At 46.8% G+C, this 18,645-nt stretch overlaps 1 protein-coding gene across 8 annotated transcripts in view; it reads left to right on the top strand.

Annotated features, from left to right (window-relative positions):
• The window catches only part of LOC138759144 (serine/threonine-protein kinase WNK3-like), a 134,455-nt gene that overhangs the window by 58,455 nt on the left and 57,355 nt on the right, over positions 1 to 18,645 (top strand). For all 8 annotated transcript variants that reach the window (XM_069929131.1, XM_069929130.1, XM_069929137.1 and 5 more), the window contains 5 exons: positions 7,302 to 7,474; positions 10,854 to 11,074; positions 13,578 to 13,735; positions 15,410 to 15,498; positions 17,151 to 17,370. In XM_069929131.1, coding sequence (XP_069785232.1) covers positions 7,302 to 7,474; positions 10,854 to 11,074; positions 13,578 to 13,735; positions 15,410 to 15,498; positions 17,151 to 17,370 — 861 coding nt within the window. The remainder of the gene's footprint in view (positions 1 to 7,301; positions 7,475 to 10,853; positions 11,075 to 13,577; positions 13,736 to 15,409; positions 15,499 to 17,150; positions 17,371 to 18,645) is intronic.

Raw genomic sequence — 18,645 nt, forward strand, 5'->3', positions numbered from 1 at the left:
GCAGCAACCTCCTTTGAAGAAGACCGCAGAGCCCACCTCACTGACAAAAGGCAAAGGAGGAAAAACCCAACACCCAACCCCAATCAACCAATTTTCCCCTGCAGCCGCTGCAACCGTGTCTGCCTGTCCCGCATCGGACTTGTCAGCCACAAACGAGCCTGCAGCTGACGTGGACTTTTACCCCCTCCATAAATCTTCGTCCGCGAAGCCAAGCCAAAGAAGAAGAAGGAAGTGAACTGCTAGCGTGTTAACCGATCCAATTTTGGATGTGTTTATGACATGTGTGTGAGCAATCACTGCAGAATGATTGTAGTTTTGACTGAGGAAGTGAACTGTTAGTGTGTTTATCAGTCTAATTTTGGATCGGTTGATGCAGTGTGTGTGTAAGCGAACGCTGCAGAACGATTAGTCTTTACTGAGGAAGAGAACTGTTAGTATGTTAGCCGATATAATTTTGGATCTTTTGATTCCATGTGTGTGAGCGAACGGTGCAGAACAATTGTAATCTTGACTAAGGAAGTAAACTGTTAGTGTGTTAGCCGAGCTAATTTCGGATCTGTTGGTGCCTTCCAGGTGTATGAGCGAATGTTGCAGAACAATTATTCTTGTCTGAAGAAGTGAACTGTAAGTGTGTTATCAGATCAAATTTTGGATCTGTTGATGCTGTGTGTGTGAGCTGACGCTGCAGAACTATTAGTCTTGACTGAGGAAGTGAACTGTTAGTGTGTTAGCCGTTCTAACTTTGGATCTGTTGATGCCATGTGTGTGTGAGCTAATGCTACAGAATGATTATAGTCTTGACTGAGGAAGTGAACTGTTAGTGTGTTAGCCGATCTAATTCTGGATCTGTTGATGCAGTATGTGTCAACGAACGCTTCAGAATGATTGTAGTCTTGACTGAGGATGTGAACTGTTGGTGTGTTAGTCCATCTAATTTTGGATCTGTTGATGCTGTGTGTGTGAGCTGACGCTGTAGAACTAATAGTCTTGACTGAGGAAGTGAACTGTTAGTGTGTAGGCCTATCGAATTTTGGATTTGTTGATGCCGTGTGTGTGTGAACGAACGCTGCAGAACGGTTAGTCTTAACTGAGGAAGAGAACTGTTAGTGCGTGAGCCGATCTAATTTTGGATCTGTTGATTCCGTGTGTGTGAGCCAACACTGCAGAACAATGTAGTCTTGATTGAGGAAGTGAACTGTTAGTGTGTTAGCCGATCTAATTTTGGATCTGTTGGTGCCTGCCAGGTGTATGAGCGTATGTTGCAGAATTATTGTAGTCTTTACCGAGGAAGTGAACTGTTTGTGTGTTGCCCGATCTAATTTTGGATCTGTTGATGCAATTTGTGTGAGCGAACGCGGCAGAATGATTGTAGTCTTTACCGAGGAAGTGAACTGTTCGTTTGTTAACCGATCTAATTTTGGATCTGTTGATGCCGTGTGTGTGAGCGAACGCTGCAGAATGATTGTGGTCTTGACTGAGGAAGTGAACTATTTGTCTGTTACCCAATCTAATTTTGGATCTGTTGATGCTGTGTGTGTGAGCTAATGCTAAAGAACAATTAGTATTGACTTAGGAAGTGAACTGCTAGCGTGTTAACCGATCTAATTTTGGATGTGTTTATGCCATGTGTGTGAGCAATCACTGCAGAATGATTGTAGTTTTGACTGAGGAAGTGAATTGTTAGTGTGTTTATCCGATCTAATTTTGGATCTATTGATGCCGTGTGTGTGAGCGAACACTGCAGAACTATTTGTCCTGACTGAGGAAGAGAACTGTTCGTGTGTTACCTGATCGAATTTTGATCTGTTGATGTCGTGTGTTTGAGCAAACGATGCAGGACGATTAGTCTTTACTGAGGAAGTGAACTGTTAGTGCGTTAGCCTATCGAATTTTGGATCTGTTGATGCCGTGTGTGTGAGCCAACACTACAGAAAAATTGTAATCTTGACTGAGGAAGTGAACTGTTAGTGTGTTAGCCTATCGAATTTTGGATCCGTTGATGCCGTGTGTGTGTAAGCGAACGCTGCAGAACGATTAGTCTTTACTGAGGAAGAGAACTGTTAGTATGTCAGCCGACATAATTTTGGATCTGTTGATGCCTCGTGTTTGAGCAAACGCTGCAGAACGATTGTTATTTTGACTGAGGAAGTGAACTGTTGGTGTGTTAGCAGATCTAATTTTGATTCTGTTGATGCCGTGTGTGTGAGCTAACGCTGCAGAACAATTAGTCGACTTCGGAAGTGAATTGTTAGTGTGTTAACCGATCCAATTTTGGATGTTTTGATGCCATGTTTGTGAGCAAACGCTGCAGAATGATTGTAATTTTGACTGAGGAAATGAACTGTAAGTGTGTTAACCGATCAAATTTTGGATCTGTTGATGTCGTGTGTTTGAGCGAATGCTGCAGAACAATGTAGTCTTGATTGAGGAAGTGAACTGTTATTGTGTTACCCGATCTAATTTTGGATCTGTTGGTGACTTCCAAGTGTATGAGCGAACGTTGCAGAACAATTATTCTTGACTGAGGAAATGAACTGTTAGTGTGGTAGCCGATGTAATTTTGGATCTGTTGATGCCGTGTGTGTGAGCGAACGCTGCAGAACTATTTGTCCTGACAAAAGAAGAGAATTGTTCGTGTGTTTGTTGATCGAATTTTGAATCTGTGGGTGCCTTCCAGGTGTATGAGCGAACGTTGCAGAACTATTATTCTTGACTGAGGAAGTGAATTGTTAGTGTGTTAGCAGATCTAATTTTGGATCTGTTGATGCCGTGTGTATGAGCGAACGCTGCAGAACTATTTGTCCTGACAAAAGAAGAGAACTGTTCGTGAGTTAGCTGATCGAATTTTGGATCTGTTGATGCCATGTGTTTGAGCGAATGCTGCAGAACAATGTAGTCTTGATTGAGGAAGTGAACTGTTAGTGTGTTACCCGATCTAAATTTGGATCTGTTGGTGACTTCCAAGTGTATGAGCGAACGTTGCAGAACAATTATTCTTGACTGAGGAAGTGAACTGTGTGTTCGTCGATCTAATTTTTGATCTGTTGATGCCTTGTGTGTGAGCGTGAGGTGCAGAAATTTTAGTCTTGACTGAGGAAGTGAACTGTTAGTGTGTTAGCTGATCTAATTTTGGATCTGTTGTTGCTGTGTTTGTGATCGTACCTTCAAGAGCGATTGTGGTCTTGACTGAGGAAGTGAATTGTTAGTGTGTTATCCCATCTAATTTTGGATCTGTAGATGCAGTGTGTGTGAGCGAACGCTGCAGAACAATTATTCTTGACTGAGGAAGTGAACTGTTAGTGTGTTTGCAGATCTAATTTTGGATCTGTTGATGCTGTGTGTGTGTGTGTGTGTGTGTGTGAGCGAATGCTGCAAAACGATTAGTCTGGACTGAGGAAGTGAACTGTTTGTGTGTTTGCAGATCTAATTTTGGATCTGTTGATTCCTCGTGTTTGAGCGAACGCTGCAGAACGATTGTTATTTTGACTGAGGAAGTGAACTGTTGGTGTGTTAGCAGATCTAATTTTGGATCTGTTGATGCCTCGTGTTTGAGCGAACGCTGCAGAACGATTGTAGTATTGACTGAGGAAGTGAACTGTGTGTTCGTCGATCTAATTTTTGATCTGTTGATGCCTTGTGTGTGAGCGTGAGGTGCAGAAATTTTAGTCTTGACTGAGGAAGTGAACTGTTAGTGTGTTAGCTGATCTAATTTTGGATCTGTTGTTGCTGTGTTTGTGATCGTACCTTCAAGAGCGATTGTGGTCTTGACTGAGGAAGTGAATTGTTAGTGTGTTATCCCATCTAATTTTGGATCTGTAGATGCAGTGTGTGTGAGCGAACGCTGCAGAACAATTATTATTGACTGAGGAAGTGAACTGTTAGTGTGTTTGCAGATCTAATTTTGGATCTGTTGATGCCGTGTGTGTGTGTGTGTGTGTGTGTGTGTGTTTGTGTGAGCGAATGCTACAAAACGATTAGTCTGGACTGAGGAAGTGAACTGTTTGTGTGTTTGCAGATCTAATTTGGATCTGTTGATTCCTCGTGTTTGAGCGAACGCTGCAGAACGATTGTTATTTTGACTGAGGAAGTGAACTGTTGGTGTGTTAGCAGATCTAATTTTGGATCTGTTGATGCCATATGTGTTCGCGAAAGCTGCAGTATGATTAGTTTTGACTGAGGAAGTGAACTGTTAGTGTGTTTGCAGATCTAATTTTGGATTTGTTGATGCTGTGTGTGTGTGTGTGTGTGTGTGTGAGCGAATGCTGCAAAACTATTAGTCTTGGCTGAGGAAGTGAACTGTTAGTGTGTTAGCAGATCTAATTTTGAATATCTTGATGCCTCGTGTTTGAGTGAACGCTGCAGAACGATTGTAGTATTGACTGAGGAATTGAACTGTTCGTGTGTTAGCAGATCCAATTTTGAATCTGTTGATGCCGTGTGTGTGTGTGTGTGTGTGTGTGTGTGTGTGTGTGTGTGTGTGTGTGTGTGTGTGTGAGTGAACGCTGCAAAACGATTAGTCTGGACTGAGGAAGTGAAATGTTTGTGTGTTTGCAGATCTAATTTTGGATCTGTTGATGCCTCGTGTTTGAGCGAACCCTGCAGAACGATTGTTATTTTGACTGAGGAAGTGAACTGTTGGTGTGTTAGCAGATCTAATTTTGGATCTGTTGATGCCGTGTGTGTGAGCGAATGCTGCAGAACGATTAGTCTTGACTGAGGAAATTAACTGTGTGTTCGTCGATCTAAGTTTGGATCTGTTGTTGCCTTGTGTGTGAGCATGAGGTGCAGAAATTTTAGTCTTGACTGAGGAAGTGAACTGTTAATTGGTTAGCCTATCTAATTGTGGATCTGTTGATACCGTGTGTGTGTGCGAACGTTGCAGATCGATTGTAGTCTTGACTGAGGATGTGAACTGTTAGTGTGTTATCCCATCTAATTTTGGATCTGTAGATGCAGTGTGTGTGAGCGAATGCTGCAGAACGATTCATCTTGACTGAGGAAATGAACTGTGTGTTCGTCGATCTGATTTTGGATCTGTTGATGCCAATGTGTGTGAGCGAACGCTGCAGAATGATTGTAGTCTTTATCGAGGAAGTGAACTGTTAGTGTGTTAGCAGATCTAATTTTGGATCTGTTGATGCCGTGTGTGGGAGCGAACGCTGCAGAAGGATGTAGTCTTGATTGAGAAAGTGAACTGTTCTTGTGTTAGCCGATCTAATTTTGGATCTGTTGATGCCGTGTTTGTGAGCGAACCCTGCAGAGCGATTTTCGTCTTGACTGAGGAAATGAACTGTTAGTTGGTGAGCCGATATAATTGTGGACCGGTTTATTCCGTGTATGTGTACGAACGCTGCAGAACGATTGTAGTCTTGACTGAGGAAGTGAACTGCTGGTGTGTTAGCCGATCCAAATGTGGATGTGTGGATGCCATGTGTGTGAGCAAACTCTGCAGAACTATTTGTCTTGACTGAGGAAGAGAACTGTTAGTGTGTTGATGTATCGAATTTTGGATCTGTTGGTGCCTTCCAGCTGTGTGAGTGAACGTTGCAGAACTATTATTCTTGACTGAGGAAGCGAGCTGTTAGTGTGTTAAGAGATCTAGTTTTGGAACTGTTGATGCCGTGTGTGTGAGCGAACGCTGCAGAACTATTTGTCTTGACTGAGGAAGAGAACTGTTTGTGTGTTAGCTGATCTAATTTTGGATCTGTTGGTGCCTTCCAGGTGTATGAGCCAACGTTGCAGAACAATTATTCTTGACTGAGGAAGTGAACTGTTAGTGTATTTGCAGATCTAATTTTGGATCTGTTTATGCCAATGTGTGTGAGCGAACGCTGCAGAATGATTGTAGTCTTCACCAAGGAAGTGAACTGTTAATGTGTTAGCGGATCCAATTTTGGATCTGTTGATGCCATGTGTGTGACTGAACGCTGCAACACAATGTAGTATTGATGGAGGAAGTGAACTGTTAGTGTGTTACCCGATCTAATTTTGGATCTGTTGATGCCTTGTTTGTGAGCCAATGCTGCAGATCTATTAGCCTTGACTGAGGAAGTGTCCTTGTTAGTCTGTTATCAGATCTAATTTTGTATCTGTTGCTTCCGTGTGTGTGAGCGAACCCTGCAGTACGATTGTAGTCTTGATTGAGGAAGTGAACTGTTGGTGTGTTCGCCGATGTAATTTTGGACCTGTTGATGCCGTGTGTTTGAGCGAACGTTGCAGAACAATGTAGTCTTGATTGAGGAAGTGAATTGTTAGTATGTTACCCGATCTAAATTTGGATCTGTTGGTGACTTCCAAGTGTATGAGTGAACGCTGCAGAGCGATTGTCGTCTTGACTGAGGAAGTGAACTGTTAGTGTGTTACCCGATGTAATTTTTATCTGTTGATGCCATGTGTGTGAGCGAACGCTGCAGAACGATTGTCCTCTTGACTGAGGAAGTGAAAAGTTAGTGTGTTACCTGATCTAACTCTATTGCCCCCTTGTGTTTAATCAAGATCAGAACAAGTCACAAAATCATAGCTTTGCAGCAGTATCACTAGGCAAAGTTTCATTTAAACCATCTTACTGCAATAAATAAAAGTTGTGCACATAAAGTGAAAGTGAGGCAGTGTCTCTGCTTCATTGATCATTTGGGGATCTGATGACAGAGGGGTACCTCCTTACCCATGGTAGCAGAGTGAAGAGGGCATTGCCTTATTGGTGGGAGACCTTGAAGATAGAAGCTGTTATCTTGGGATGCCACCACTTTTGGATGTCCTTGATGGAGTAAAGTCTGGTGCCCGTGATGTCTCAGGCCAAGTTAACAACCCTCTGGGAGTTTTGAGAAAAAGCCTATCTCCATTTACTCTCTCTATCTCCCTTGCAATTTGAAACACCTTGATCCCCTCAATTTTCTGCGCTCCAAGGAATAAAGTCTGAACTTGTTCAACCTTTCCCTGTTACTCAGTTCCTGAAGTCCATGCAACATCCAGGTCAATCTTCCCTACCCTCTTTCAATCATATTGATATATTTCCTGTAGTTCGATGACCAAAACTGCACACAATTCTCCCAATTTGGCCTTACCGATGTCTTGTACAACTTTACCATAACATCCCAACTCTTGGACTCAGTACTTTGATTGATGAAGGCCAATGTGTCAAAAGCTCTCATTATAACCCTATCTACCTGTGATGCCACTTTCAGGGAATTTTGTATTTGTATTCTCAGACCCCTCTGTTCTACCGCACTCCTCAGTGCCCTAAAATATACTGTGTATGTCTTGGTTTTTTCCCCCAACCCTGGACTCCGGTTGTGCTGCAGGACAGGAAGCTCACCAAAGCGGAGCAGCAACGCTTCAAGGAGGAGGCAGAGATGCTGAAGGGCCTGCAGCACCCGAATATTGTGCGTTTCTACGACTCCTGGGAGTCCACGCTCAAGGGGAAGAAGTGTATCGTGCTGGTGACAGAGCTGATGACCTCTGGGACACTCAAGACGTGAGTGGGCACGCTGCTGGGTTGGGTCATGGTGGGAGAGGAGTAGGCAGTCATGCAGAAGAAGCTGCCCCTCAGCTCTTCTTGTTCTTCCCTTCTCTCTCCCCTCTTCTTACATGAAGATCTACCCGATTGACTGTTTGCAGATTCGCCTCCAGCGCTTCCACAGCCTCTGCAGGCTCCTATTCAATCGATCTCAACATCTGAATCTCTGACACAATGAGGAAAGTTCCAGTGCCCTCTCGCAACCTGGCTCTAATGCCTGGTACCTCTTCATCAGTGAGCTCTTTGACCTGCGTATCCTGCAGCCTGCGTGGGTTCCTCTCCTTGAGTCACTTTCGTTGTTGTTTTTCCTTTACTGTAATTATCCACTAAAAATGTCATATACACAATATACTTCAACTTTTCCCTGCTGGAAAGGTCAACAATCGTCAGCAATGCCCAGACCCCTTATGAATAGGAGAAAAAGAGCAAAAGAGAGTCCCTTCAGAGATACTGAGTGTCCATGGATTCACCTCCAGCAGTCCCGCAGCCTCTGCAGATGCACATACTCCAGTTATATCCATTGACCACCCGAGCTCCAGGACCGAACTTCCTTTCACACCCGAGGGCCCCACGGGAGCCCCTCCTTGCGCTCACCATCCTCTTGAATCCCCACTGTCATACTTGGTTCCCACCAACCAGTCTCCAGCAGCCCGTCTGGGTGCAGGCCCTGATTCCCACCCTTCCCCACTCAAGGCGGTTCCCATATTCTCTTGGACTATCATTTTAGCCCTTCAGCTGTTTGTTTTATCCCACAAACGTAAAATTATGAATGGAATGGATGGAAATTGTTTCCACGGGCCGGTGAGACAAGAGTGAAGGGACACCTCTTGACATTCAGGGACATAGATTTAAGACGGAAGACATGGGAGCAGAAATAGGACATTCAGCCCATTAAGTCTGGACCTCCATTTAATCATGAGCTGATCTTTTTCCTTTTGGCCCCACTGCCCAGCCTTCTCCTAACCGTTGATTCCCCTGGCTAATGAAGACACTCTGCCTTAAATGCGCCTAATGATCCATCCTCCACAACCATCTGTGGCAACAAATTCCACAGATTTAGCAACCCCCCCCCCAACTGAAGAAATCCCTCTGCATCTCTGTTCTAAGTGGGTGCCCTTCAATCCTGAAGTTGTCCTAGACTCTCCCACCACAGGAAACAACCTTCCTACATCTACTCTGTCCACATCTTTCAGCATTCAGAATATGATCCCTGTATTCTGACCCCCTGCTTCTTGCCAGTCAGCCAATGACTCTACTCCAGTGAGATCTTGTTATACCATGGGCTCTGAAAATCCAAATACACAACATCCACTGATCTCTTTATGTCGCCTGATTGTCACTTTTTCTCTTAAGTAACTTTGACCAATCTTGTCATGTGTCTCCAAGTTCTCCGTATCCTCATCCTCGATGACAGACTCCAACATCTTCCCAACCACTGATGTCAGGAAACCAGATTATAATTTCTCTTCTGCTGCCTTCCCACCCAGCCCTTCAATGATTCCATTATTGTCACACAACTTAGAATGCTACATACACAAAATTTTTGTGACATTCAAGATTTTCCAATCTTCGGGATCATGCCAGAATCTGCTATATATGCTGGCATATTGAAACCTAAAAATTTCACCTTAAATTTGGGGTCGTCCTACAAGCCAGGTCCAAAATCCAAACCTTGACAGCGAAGTCTCAACACCGCTGGCTCCGACGCCATCCCGCGTGCTCCCCCCATTAGCTATCAGTGAAGTCTCAGCGCTCCTCCGTGGGGTCCACCTGTCCTGTCTGACTGCACAGGCTTTAAATCGCTCTGTTTCGGGAGCCAAAGGTGGTTTATTTTAAAATATGCAAATAAAATTAAAACCTTTGCACGGTCATTTGATATTAAAATATTCTGATTTGGTCAGCAGTAAGTGCCAGATTTTTTTTTGAGGTGGGGAAGTATCTTCTTAGACCCATAGAACAATACATCACAGAAACAGGCCCCTTCAGCCCTTCTAATCTGTGCTGAACCATTTTTTTTTGTCTTGTCTCACTGACCTGCACCCAGTCCATAGCCCTCCATACCCCTCCCATCCATGTGCCTCTCCATATTCCTCTTCAAAGTTAAAAATTGAGCCCACATTCACCACTTAAAACTGGAAGTTTATTCCACACCCCCCACCGCTCCCTGTGTGAGGAAGCTCCCCTCAAAACTCAACCCATGCCCTCTGGTTTGTTTCTCAGGTTGATGGGGTAGTTATGGAATGCTGGCCTTTATTTGTCAGGGGATTGAGTTCAAGAGCCGTGAGATAATGTTACAGGTCTACAATTCCATTTTCAGAGGAAATTCTGGGATCGTCCAATAGAGAGTCAGACTATATGTCGGCACATGTGATGTTTCCTGAAAGATCATCAGCACCTGAATGATGATTAGGAGGGAAATGAGAAAGTGCTTCTCCCAGAGAGTAGTATATCCAAGGAATTCTCTCCCAGTGAAACACTCAATTGTATTTAAGATGAATTTCAATAGATTTTTGAACTGTAGAGGAATGAAAGGTGAAGGGAGGCAGCCGAGTGAAGGGAGCTGAGTTCACGGCTCAGGAGAGAAACGCAACAGTCGGCAGATTGTAATAAAGACACAGAAATGCTGGTGGAACCCAGCACTGTCTCGCATCATCCATACGGGGTAAAGATATCTAACCAACGTTTCAGGCCTGAGCTCTTCCTCAAAGTACGAGTGAAAAGCAGGCAGACGCCTGAATTAAAAGGCTGGGGGAAAACAAAGAAAGGGCAGGGTGGGGAGCACAAACCAACAGACAAAAGGAGATAATTTGATGTGGACTGGAGGGCAGGAGAGAGGTAAGGTGAGAATTGATTGGGGGGGGACGGCTCTGAATGCAGAGCTGGGGGAAAGGAGACAGGAAAAAGGGAAGAGGGAGAGAACTATAGGAAAAGATACAGAGAGAAAGATGGGGGGAGCTAATGGAAACTGGAGATCGATGTTAATGGCACCCGGATGGAGGATGCCCAGATGGAAGATGAGGTGTTGTTTGTTGTTCTTCCAGTGTGCGACTGGTCTCAGTCTGGCAGTGCATGAGACCATGGACGGACGTGCTGATAAGGGAATGGGGTGGGGAATTGAAATGGGTGGCTGCTGTTGCGGTGGGTAGAGCCGAGGTGCAGCGATCTCCCAGACTGCGCCCAATCTCTGATGTTGAGGGAGCCACATCAGGGGCATTCGATCAGCCCCGATCTCATTGAGTGGCGGAGCAGACTCGGTGGGCCGGATGGCCTGCACCCCCACTCCCCTTGTGTTCCTGTACAGTGGGTGAACTGGTGTGAACTTTTGCCTCCTGCTCAGGTACCTGAAACGGTTCAAGGTGATGAAGCCCAAGGTCTTGCGGAGCTGGTGCCGGCAGATCCTGAAGGGCCTGCATTTCCTCCACACCCGCACCCCACCGATTGTCCACCGCGATCTCAAGTGCGACAACATCTTCATCACGGGACCCACCGGATCAGTCAAGATTGGCGACCTGGGGCTCGCGACGCTCATGCGCACATCTTTCGCCAAAAGTGTCATCGGTAATATGGTGTTCAATCCCAATCAGTGTAAAGTGATGCATTATGGTGGGTCAAGCTGGAGGCAGAGTCCATGGCAGGATTCTGAGGCCGTGCATAGTCTTCCCTGTCACAGGAAGCAAGAGAAGGGTTGAATATCCTGCCCTGTTGCTTACAGGTGCTGTTCCCCTTCCTTGGACTTTTGGAAAGTGAATTCAGAATGAGCTTCCCTGCAGAAAGCAGAGGGTAGTACAGTTTGTACCTCTCTTATCTAGCACTCTGTGGTCTGGCATGTTTGAATCTGCCGCCATTAGTATAAACTCCTTACAGACAGTGTGGGACTCGAACCCTGGTCCTGATCGCTGGCACTGTAAAGGTTGAATCTACCGCCGTGAGTACAAATTCCTTATAGACAGCACGGGACTCAAATCCTGGACCCGATCGCTAGCGCTGTAAAGGTTGAATCTGCCGCCGTGAGTACAAATTCCTTATAGACGGCACGGGACTCAAACCCTGGACCCGATCGCTGGCACTGTAAAGGCATTGCACTAACTGCTATGCTAACCGTGCTGCCCCACAGAATTGTTTCCTGTTATCAGCTTTGTTCTACCTTTGATATGTTTACATTGGGGGGTCCCTTAGGGGTCAATTTCCGGCATGTTCTCTGGTCTGGTAATGGCCAGGTCCCAACATTGCCAGGTTCAAGGTACAACCTTAGTTGATGGAATGGAGATGGTGTTCTGGAGGAATCTGTTCTGAGACCTCTGCTCTTTATTAAACCCAGACGAAGAAGTGGAGGGGTGTGTCAGTAAGTTTTCAGATAACATGAAGGTTAGGGGAGTTGTGGATTGTGTAGAAGGTTATCAGAGGTTACAAAAGGATATAGACGATGTAGAGTTGGGCGGAGAAGAGGCAGATGGAGCTCAATCTAGATAAATGTGAGGTGATGGATTTTGGAAAGTCAACCTTGAAGGGTGAGCATGTGGTCAGTGGCAGGATTCTTCACAGTGTGGAAGAACAGAGAGAGCTTAGGTCCAAATCCTTAAATCCCTCAAGTTTGTCGCACAGGTTGATAAGAAGGCTTATGGTATGCTGGCCGATATTTGTCAGGGGATTGAGTTCAAGAACCATGAGGTAATTTTACAGCTCTACAAAATTCTGGTTAGACCACACTTGGAGTATTACCTCATTACGGGAAGGATGTGGAAGCTATGGAGAGGGGGCAGAGGAGATTGACCCGGATGTTGTCTGAATTGGAGAATGTGCCTTCTGAGGGAAACTTCAAAGAGCTGTGGGGCTTTTTTCTTTGGAGCAAAGAAGGATTAGAGGTGAATCAATAGAGGTCAGCAAGATTCTGAGAGGCACCTGTTTCCCGCAGTGACAATAGCAAACACCAGAGGACATCTGTACAAGGTGAGGGGAGTAAAATTTAGGGAAGACATCAGGGGTAAGTATTTTTACACAGAAAGTGGTGGGTGCATTGCAAGGGATAGTGATGAAGGCTGGTATAATAGAGGCATTGATAAAAGTCGTAGACTGGCATGTTGATGCAAGTAAAACAGAGGGTTATGGATGGCAAGGATGGAAGGGTTTGTTTTATTTTGAGTGTTTATATAGGTTAGTATAACTTTGTGGGCTGAAGGGCCTGTACCAAGTAGGAAGGTTCAATGTTCTATGTAACTTTTTTGTGTTTTAGCAGTGTGGTAGAGAGATGTTTAAACTGTTTTGCTCTTGAATTCCAAATCAGCGAGGAGATCGTGGATTTTAGTGGGAGATATAATGCTGAGGAAACTCCCCTGATCCCTCTTTTGCATCCACCTGAGAGAGCAGGTTTAGACCCTCGTCTGATAGACCCGTTTGGTGCTGAGCCCTTGGCACATCCCCCGTGACCCTCATCTGATAGCCCCCTCTGATGCTGAGCCCTGCCCCTTGACACCCCCCCACCCATGGTCCTCTGTGGACCATTTCAGTAAGCGTGCCTGCGTGGATTCGAAAGGGCTCTCTGACTCCCAGAGCAGAACTGTGACATGCAGAGCTCCAGGCAATGTCGATGTGGCCACCCTATCGCGAATCCGAATCAGAAGCTTGGGCTTCCAGAGGGAGGGTTGCATTTAATAGAAGATTGCACAGTGCAGGCCCTTCAGCCCACGATGTTGTGCCAACCTGTATAAATCAACTCGACAATCTAAACCCTCCCTCCCTCCCTCCTTCACACCCTTAACCTATATTTCTTGCCTTCATGAGTCTGAGAGTCTTCTAAATGTCCCCTATTGTTCCATACTCAAAAAAAAAAACACCCTGAGGTGAGGAGAGAGAAACACCAGAGAATAGGGGGAATGTCTTCGCACAGAGAGTGGTGGGAGAGTGGAGCAAGCTGAATTGGTGACTGCAGGCTCAATTTTGACGCATTAGAAAAATTTGGACAGGTATGTGGACAGGAGGGGTATGGAATCGGTGCAGGTCAGTGGAACTGAGAAGTCAACTGGTTTCTTCCCTCCCCACCTACCCACCTACCCACCCCCGGCAGGGACTCCGGAGTTCATGGCTCCAGAAATGTACGAAGAGCATTACGACGAGTCGGTGGACGTCTATGCCTTTGGGATGTGCATGCTGGAGATGGCCACCTCCGAATACCCCTACTCCGAGTGTCAGAACGCCGCGCAAATTTACCGTAAAGTGACCAGCGTAAGTGTGCTTCCCCTCTCTCAGTTTGAGGGAGATGCGCAGGGCAGGGAGAGCGGTGGGTGCCTGGAAGGGGCTGCCGGGAGTCACGGTGAAACTCGATACAAGTGTAGACATTTTTTTAAACATACGTACAGCTCGGTAACAGGCCCTTCCAGCCATGGAGACCATGCCGTTCATTGTAGTGGTTAGCGCAACACTGTTACAGTGCCAGCGCTTGGGACTGGGGTTTGAATCCTGCGCTGCCTGTAAGGAGTTTGCACGTTCTCCATGTGTCTGGGTGGGTTTTCCACGGGGGCTTAGGTTTCCTCCCACTGTTTAAAACATTCCGGGATTAATTGAATGTAATTGGACAGCAAGGGCTCGTGGAGGCTGCTACTGTGCAGTATGTCTAAATATTAAAAAATTATAATTAAAACTTCCGAATGTTTTGGATGCTTCAGGACTGGTTGAGTTCATCCAGCATTTCTGTGTTTTCACTGACTCTTCCACCAACCATTCGGTGCTGGCCATCAAGCGCCCATTTGCGGCAATCTCCCCATTGACTTCCTCCCCCACCTCTGATCTTTAACTGGGTTAGGCCGATTTAAGGGAGATGTTCAAAGGAGATCCGAGATGGGCGAGGATGGAGGGTGTGGGGGGGATACCTGGAATGAGTTGCACTTATAACATCATTTGAACACAAGAAGTTAGGTGCAGGTGTCGGCTGCCTGCCTCGCCATTCAACAGGTCAGGGCCGTTGGTGCGGACCTGCAGGGAGCGGAGCAGGTTCACAGCGCTGCTATGGAGTCCAGCTGCCTGGTCTGACTGCCGTCAGCTCTGTACAGGCCCGTAAATGGAGCCGACAATATTTTTATTTAAAGTCCCATGGGGTCCGATTTTCGTTTGTACTCGGCATCTGATGCCTCTCATGTCAGTGTCCAATAAACAGTTGGCTGGCATTGACCGCTTTTCCATGGTCTGGTGAAACCTTTCACCATGTCCGTCACTGACCGCACCAGGATCAGCAGGGAAGAAGACGTCCTTGTGTGAAGGCAGAAAATGAATTTTCAATGACATGTTGCACTTCGTGGTTTTGTCTGCTTGAAGTGGATAAAATATGACAGGAAATCACAAAAATAGGTTATATTTAAAAACCAGTACATTGCATGAAATTTTTAAGGTGATTTTGATGATCAGCATCCCAAAAAATCTATAAAGTGTTCAGGAAGTAAAATCTTTGTTGTCCGGTGTTATCATCAGATTGTACATATACTGCCCAGTGAAACTCCATCTCTCCAAACCAACAATACACAGTACATAGAGATCACATCAATAAATGCATAAACAGTGCCAGCGACTGGGTTCGAATCTGGCACTGTCTGCAAGTTTGTACGTTCTTCCCTTGATCTGCATGGGTTTTCTCCCACCCTCCAAAAACATACAGGGGTTGTAGGTCATTTGAGTGTAATTGGGCGGCATGGGCTCCAAGGCCGAAAGGGCCTGTTACCGTGCTGAATGTCTAAAAAAAAAAAGTTGTAAATATATATATATATAAATATTTGGGATGATTGTCATGGTTACAGGATGCTATTGATTAATGTCTCAGCCTGTGGGAAGAACCAAAACTTTTCTTGTCCAGTGTCGTCGTTGTTGCCTCACTGCTTTGTCAACCTGCCTCTTGTGCGCCTTTCCCAGGGTATCAAACCTGCCAGCTTCAACAAGGTGAGCGATCCCGAGATCAAGGAGATCATCGAGGGATGCATCCGCCAAAACAAAACGGAGAGGTGGGTCCCAAGGTGCAGGTGAAGATTTGGAAAGGGGTGGGGAGAGGCCGATGGCTCTCCGGGACCAAGATCCGAACCGCATTGGGCAGGGGGCGGGAGGGCCAAGTGGTGTCGACCTGTTGGGACCTCGAGCAGTGCGGTGTTAGAGTACCTGAACCAAGCTGCCTGGAACTCACTTCGGCAAGCTTGGGTTCCTTTTATTGTCACGTAATAATCCATTAAAAATAGAGGTGTACTTCGACATTTACCTGCCGTAAGGCAAATTAAGGCCATAAGATATAGGTGCAGAAGGAAGCCACTTAGCCCATCAAGTCGTGAGCTAACCCACTCCACCCCACATTCCTGCCTTCTCCCCGTAACCTAATTCCCTGCCTATTCAAGTTCATAACAATATCTTCCTGAAATACACCCAGTGTCATGGCAACAAATTCAGAGGTTCACTATTCTCCAGATAAAGAAATTCCTTTGCATCTCCATTTTAAATAGGCACCTTCAATCCGGAAGCTGTGCCCTTTTGTTCTAGAATGTTCTAGACTCCACTATAGAGTCTCCACGAGTATTACCTGGTACCCCTAATCAAAAACTCCCTTCAGAGACACTTGAGTGAATTCACCTTCAGCGCTCCCGCAGCCTCTGGAGCCGCACGGACTCCTGTTCGATCCATCGGCAATCCAATTCCAGATCCAAACCTCTGGAAGCCTTCAATACCTTGGGCCTTTCTGGATCCTCTCTTGGCCTCAGCACCCTCTCTCATCCTGGTTCCAATACTTGGTTCCCAGTTATCTGCAGCCTGGGCGGGTACTTCAACCGCTGAGCCCCTCGCCAATCTGCTGCCATGATCATCATCCTATAGGGTCGTCGCCCAGGTCTTTCCTTCTCAATGGGGGTGGGGAGGGCATGCTCTCCTCGTTTCTGGTGCCCTGCACAGGTCTGCTGCTCCCCCATAGTCTGTATCCCCTCGCATTCTGCTGCCATCTCAGGGCACAGACTCCCGTGGTTGCAGGAACGTGGGGCTGTCAACCATCTCCACCTTAGCATGGTGGACAGGTTGGCAGAGCCCTAGAGGCAGATGCTCGACGCAATGTGGACGGTTCCTGGTCAGAAAGTGGGTGTTGGGGCAGGGCTGGAGGGTAGAGGTGGGAGAACATGGCATGCCGCTGCCTCCTCCACCATTTGCGGCAGATCTTGCCACAGGCTCCACGCCCACATCCTGCTCGACTCACCTTCTGCTGAAAACCTCAAAACATTCAACAAGGCAGCCTGTCCTGCATTCTCCTCAGACAGAGAATTCTCTGGATTTGTTCCTCCCTGGAAGAACCAGTCCCTTCTCATCTCCTGCTTCCCCAAATCCCGAGACCGGCCAGTGGGAATGACCTCCCTGCTTCCATCTTGCTGACTTCCTTCCCTCTTCCTCATCCTTATGAACTCCAGCAAGCAGAGCCCACTCATAGTTTGGTTGGAAGCACCAGCTTCATGTGCCGGATGGATGGGACTGATTTTTCAAGCTAGGAGCCCATCATGCTGCTCCCCATTCCAGCGTGGTAGCTCAAGCAGCCGCACCCCTCCCTGAAACCTGGCTGTGGGAGGGGAGAGTGGGCAGTGGCTGGACAGACTGGCTAGGGCCTCCCCTGATCTTTTGTGACTGCCCGCAGGCTCGCCATCAAGGACCTCCTAAGCTACGCCTTCTTCGCGGAGGACACGGGCCTGCGGATCGAGCTGGCCAAGGAAGATAGCCGGCAGAACTTGTCGCTTGCTCTCCGCATCTGGGTGGAGGACCCCAAAAAGCTGAAGGGCAAACACAAGGACAATGAGGCGCTGGAGTTCAGCTTTGACCTGGAGCGGGACACTCCCGAGGAGGTGGCGCAGGAGATGGCAAGTGCATGGGTTCTCGCCTCCCCCACCCCCCCCCCCAACTTTCCAGCGTGTGTAGGCCGGAGGCGTGTTCCTTTACCACTCCCACCCCCCTCGACGCATATCCACCACCTATCGGAACATCCCTCGCAAGCCCTTCAGACACACAAGGAAGACTGGCGGAAAAACCGTGGTGGCACGGAAAGAACCACGCTATTACAGTGCCCGTGTCCTGGGTTCGAATCTGTACCTTCTTCCTGTGACCTGCGCAGGTTTCCTCTGGGCACTCCAGTCCAAAAAGTGCAGGTGATGCAGGTTAATTGGGGCATTTGGGCAGCATGGGCTCATGGGCCGGAAGGAGCCATTACCTTGCTGTACGTCTAAACTCAATCAGGCAATTCGACCTATTGGGTGTGTCCTGTCATTCCATCGTGGCTGATTGACTATCCTTTTCAATGCCATTCTCCTGCCCTCTCCCCATAATCCCTGATTCCCTTCCTGTTCAAGAATGTATCCACCTCCACCTTAAAAATTCCTGGTGATATGAGCGTCACAGCTGTCCGTGGCAACAAATTCCTCAGATTCATTCACCTACCCCCACCCAAGTGAAGAAATTCCTCTCTCTGTTCTAAAGGTAAGTTTCAGGACCCTGAGGCTATGCCCTCTCGTCCTCAGAGTTTGGGAGGGTGCATTGAGCATCCAATATGACTTCCCATGTGGTCCTCATCACACAATGTCCTGGCCGTTCCAGGACGGGGATGTTAATGGGGTTCCTTCCTCTGTTCAGCCAGCAGGTAACATAGAACATCGAACACTGCAGCATATACAGGCCCTTCAGCCCTCGATGTTGTGCCAACCCATATATCCCTTAAAAAAAAGTATTAAACCCTCCCTACCCCATAACCCTCTATTTTTCTTCCATCCATGTGCCTGTCTAAGAGTCTCTTAAATTTTCCAGCCTCCACCACCATTCCTGGAAAGGCATTCCAGGCACCTACAACTCTCTGTGTGTGTGTATATATATATATATATATATATATATATATAAAAAAACTTCTTTCACTGTTTGCTGATCCTGCCCTGGGAAACAGGCACTGGCTGTCCACCCTATCTCTGCCTCACAGAATCTTGTCAACCTCAATCAAGTCTCCTCTCATCCTTCTCTGGTCCAAAGAGAAAAGCCCCAGCTCTGCTAACCTTGCCTCATAAGACTTGTTTCCCAATCCAGGCAACAGTCTGGTTAATCTCCTTTGCACCCTCTCCATAGCTCTCCCATCCTTCCTATAATGAGGTGAC

This window comes from Narcine bancroftii, chromosome 3 (assembly GCF_036971445.1).
Source record: "Narcine bancroftii isolate sNarBan1 chromosome 3, sNarBan1.hap1, whole genome shotgun sequence".
NCBI lineage: Eukaryota > Metazoa > Chordata > Chondrichthyes > Torpediniformes > Narcinidae > Narcine > Narcine bancroftii.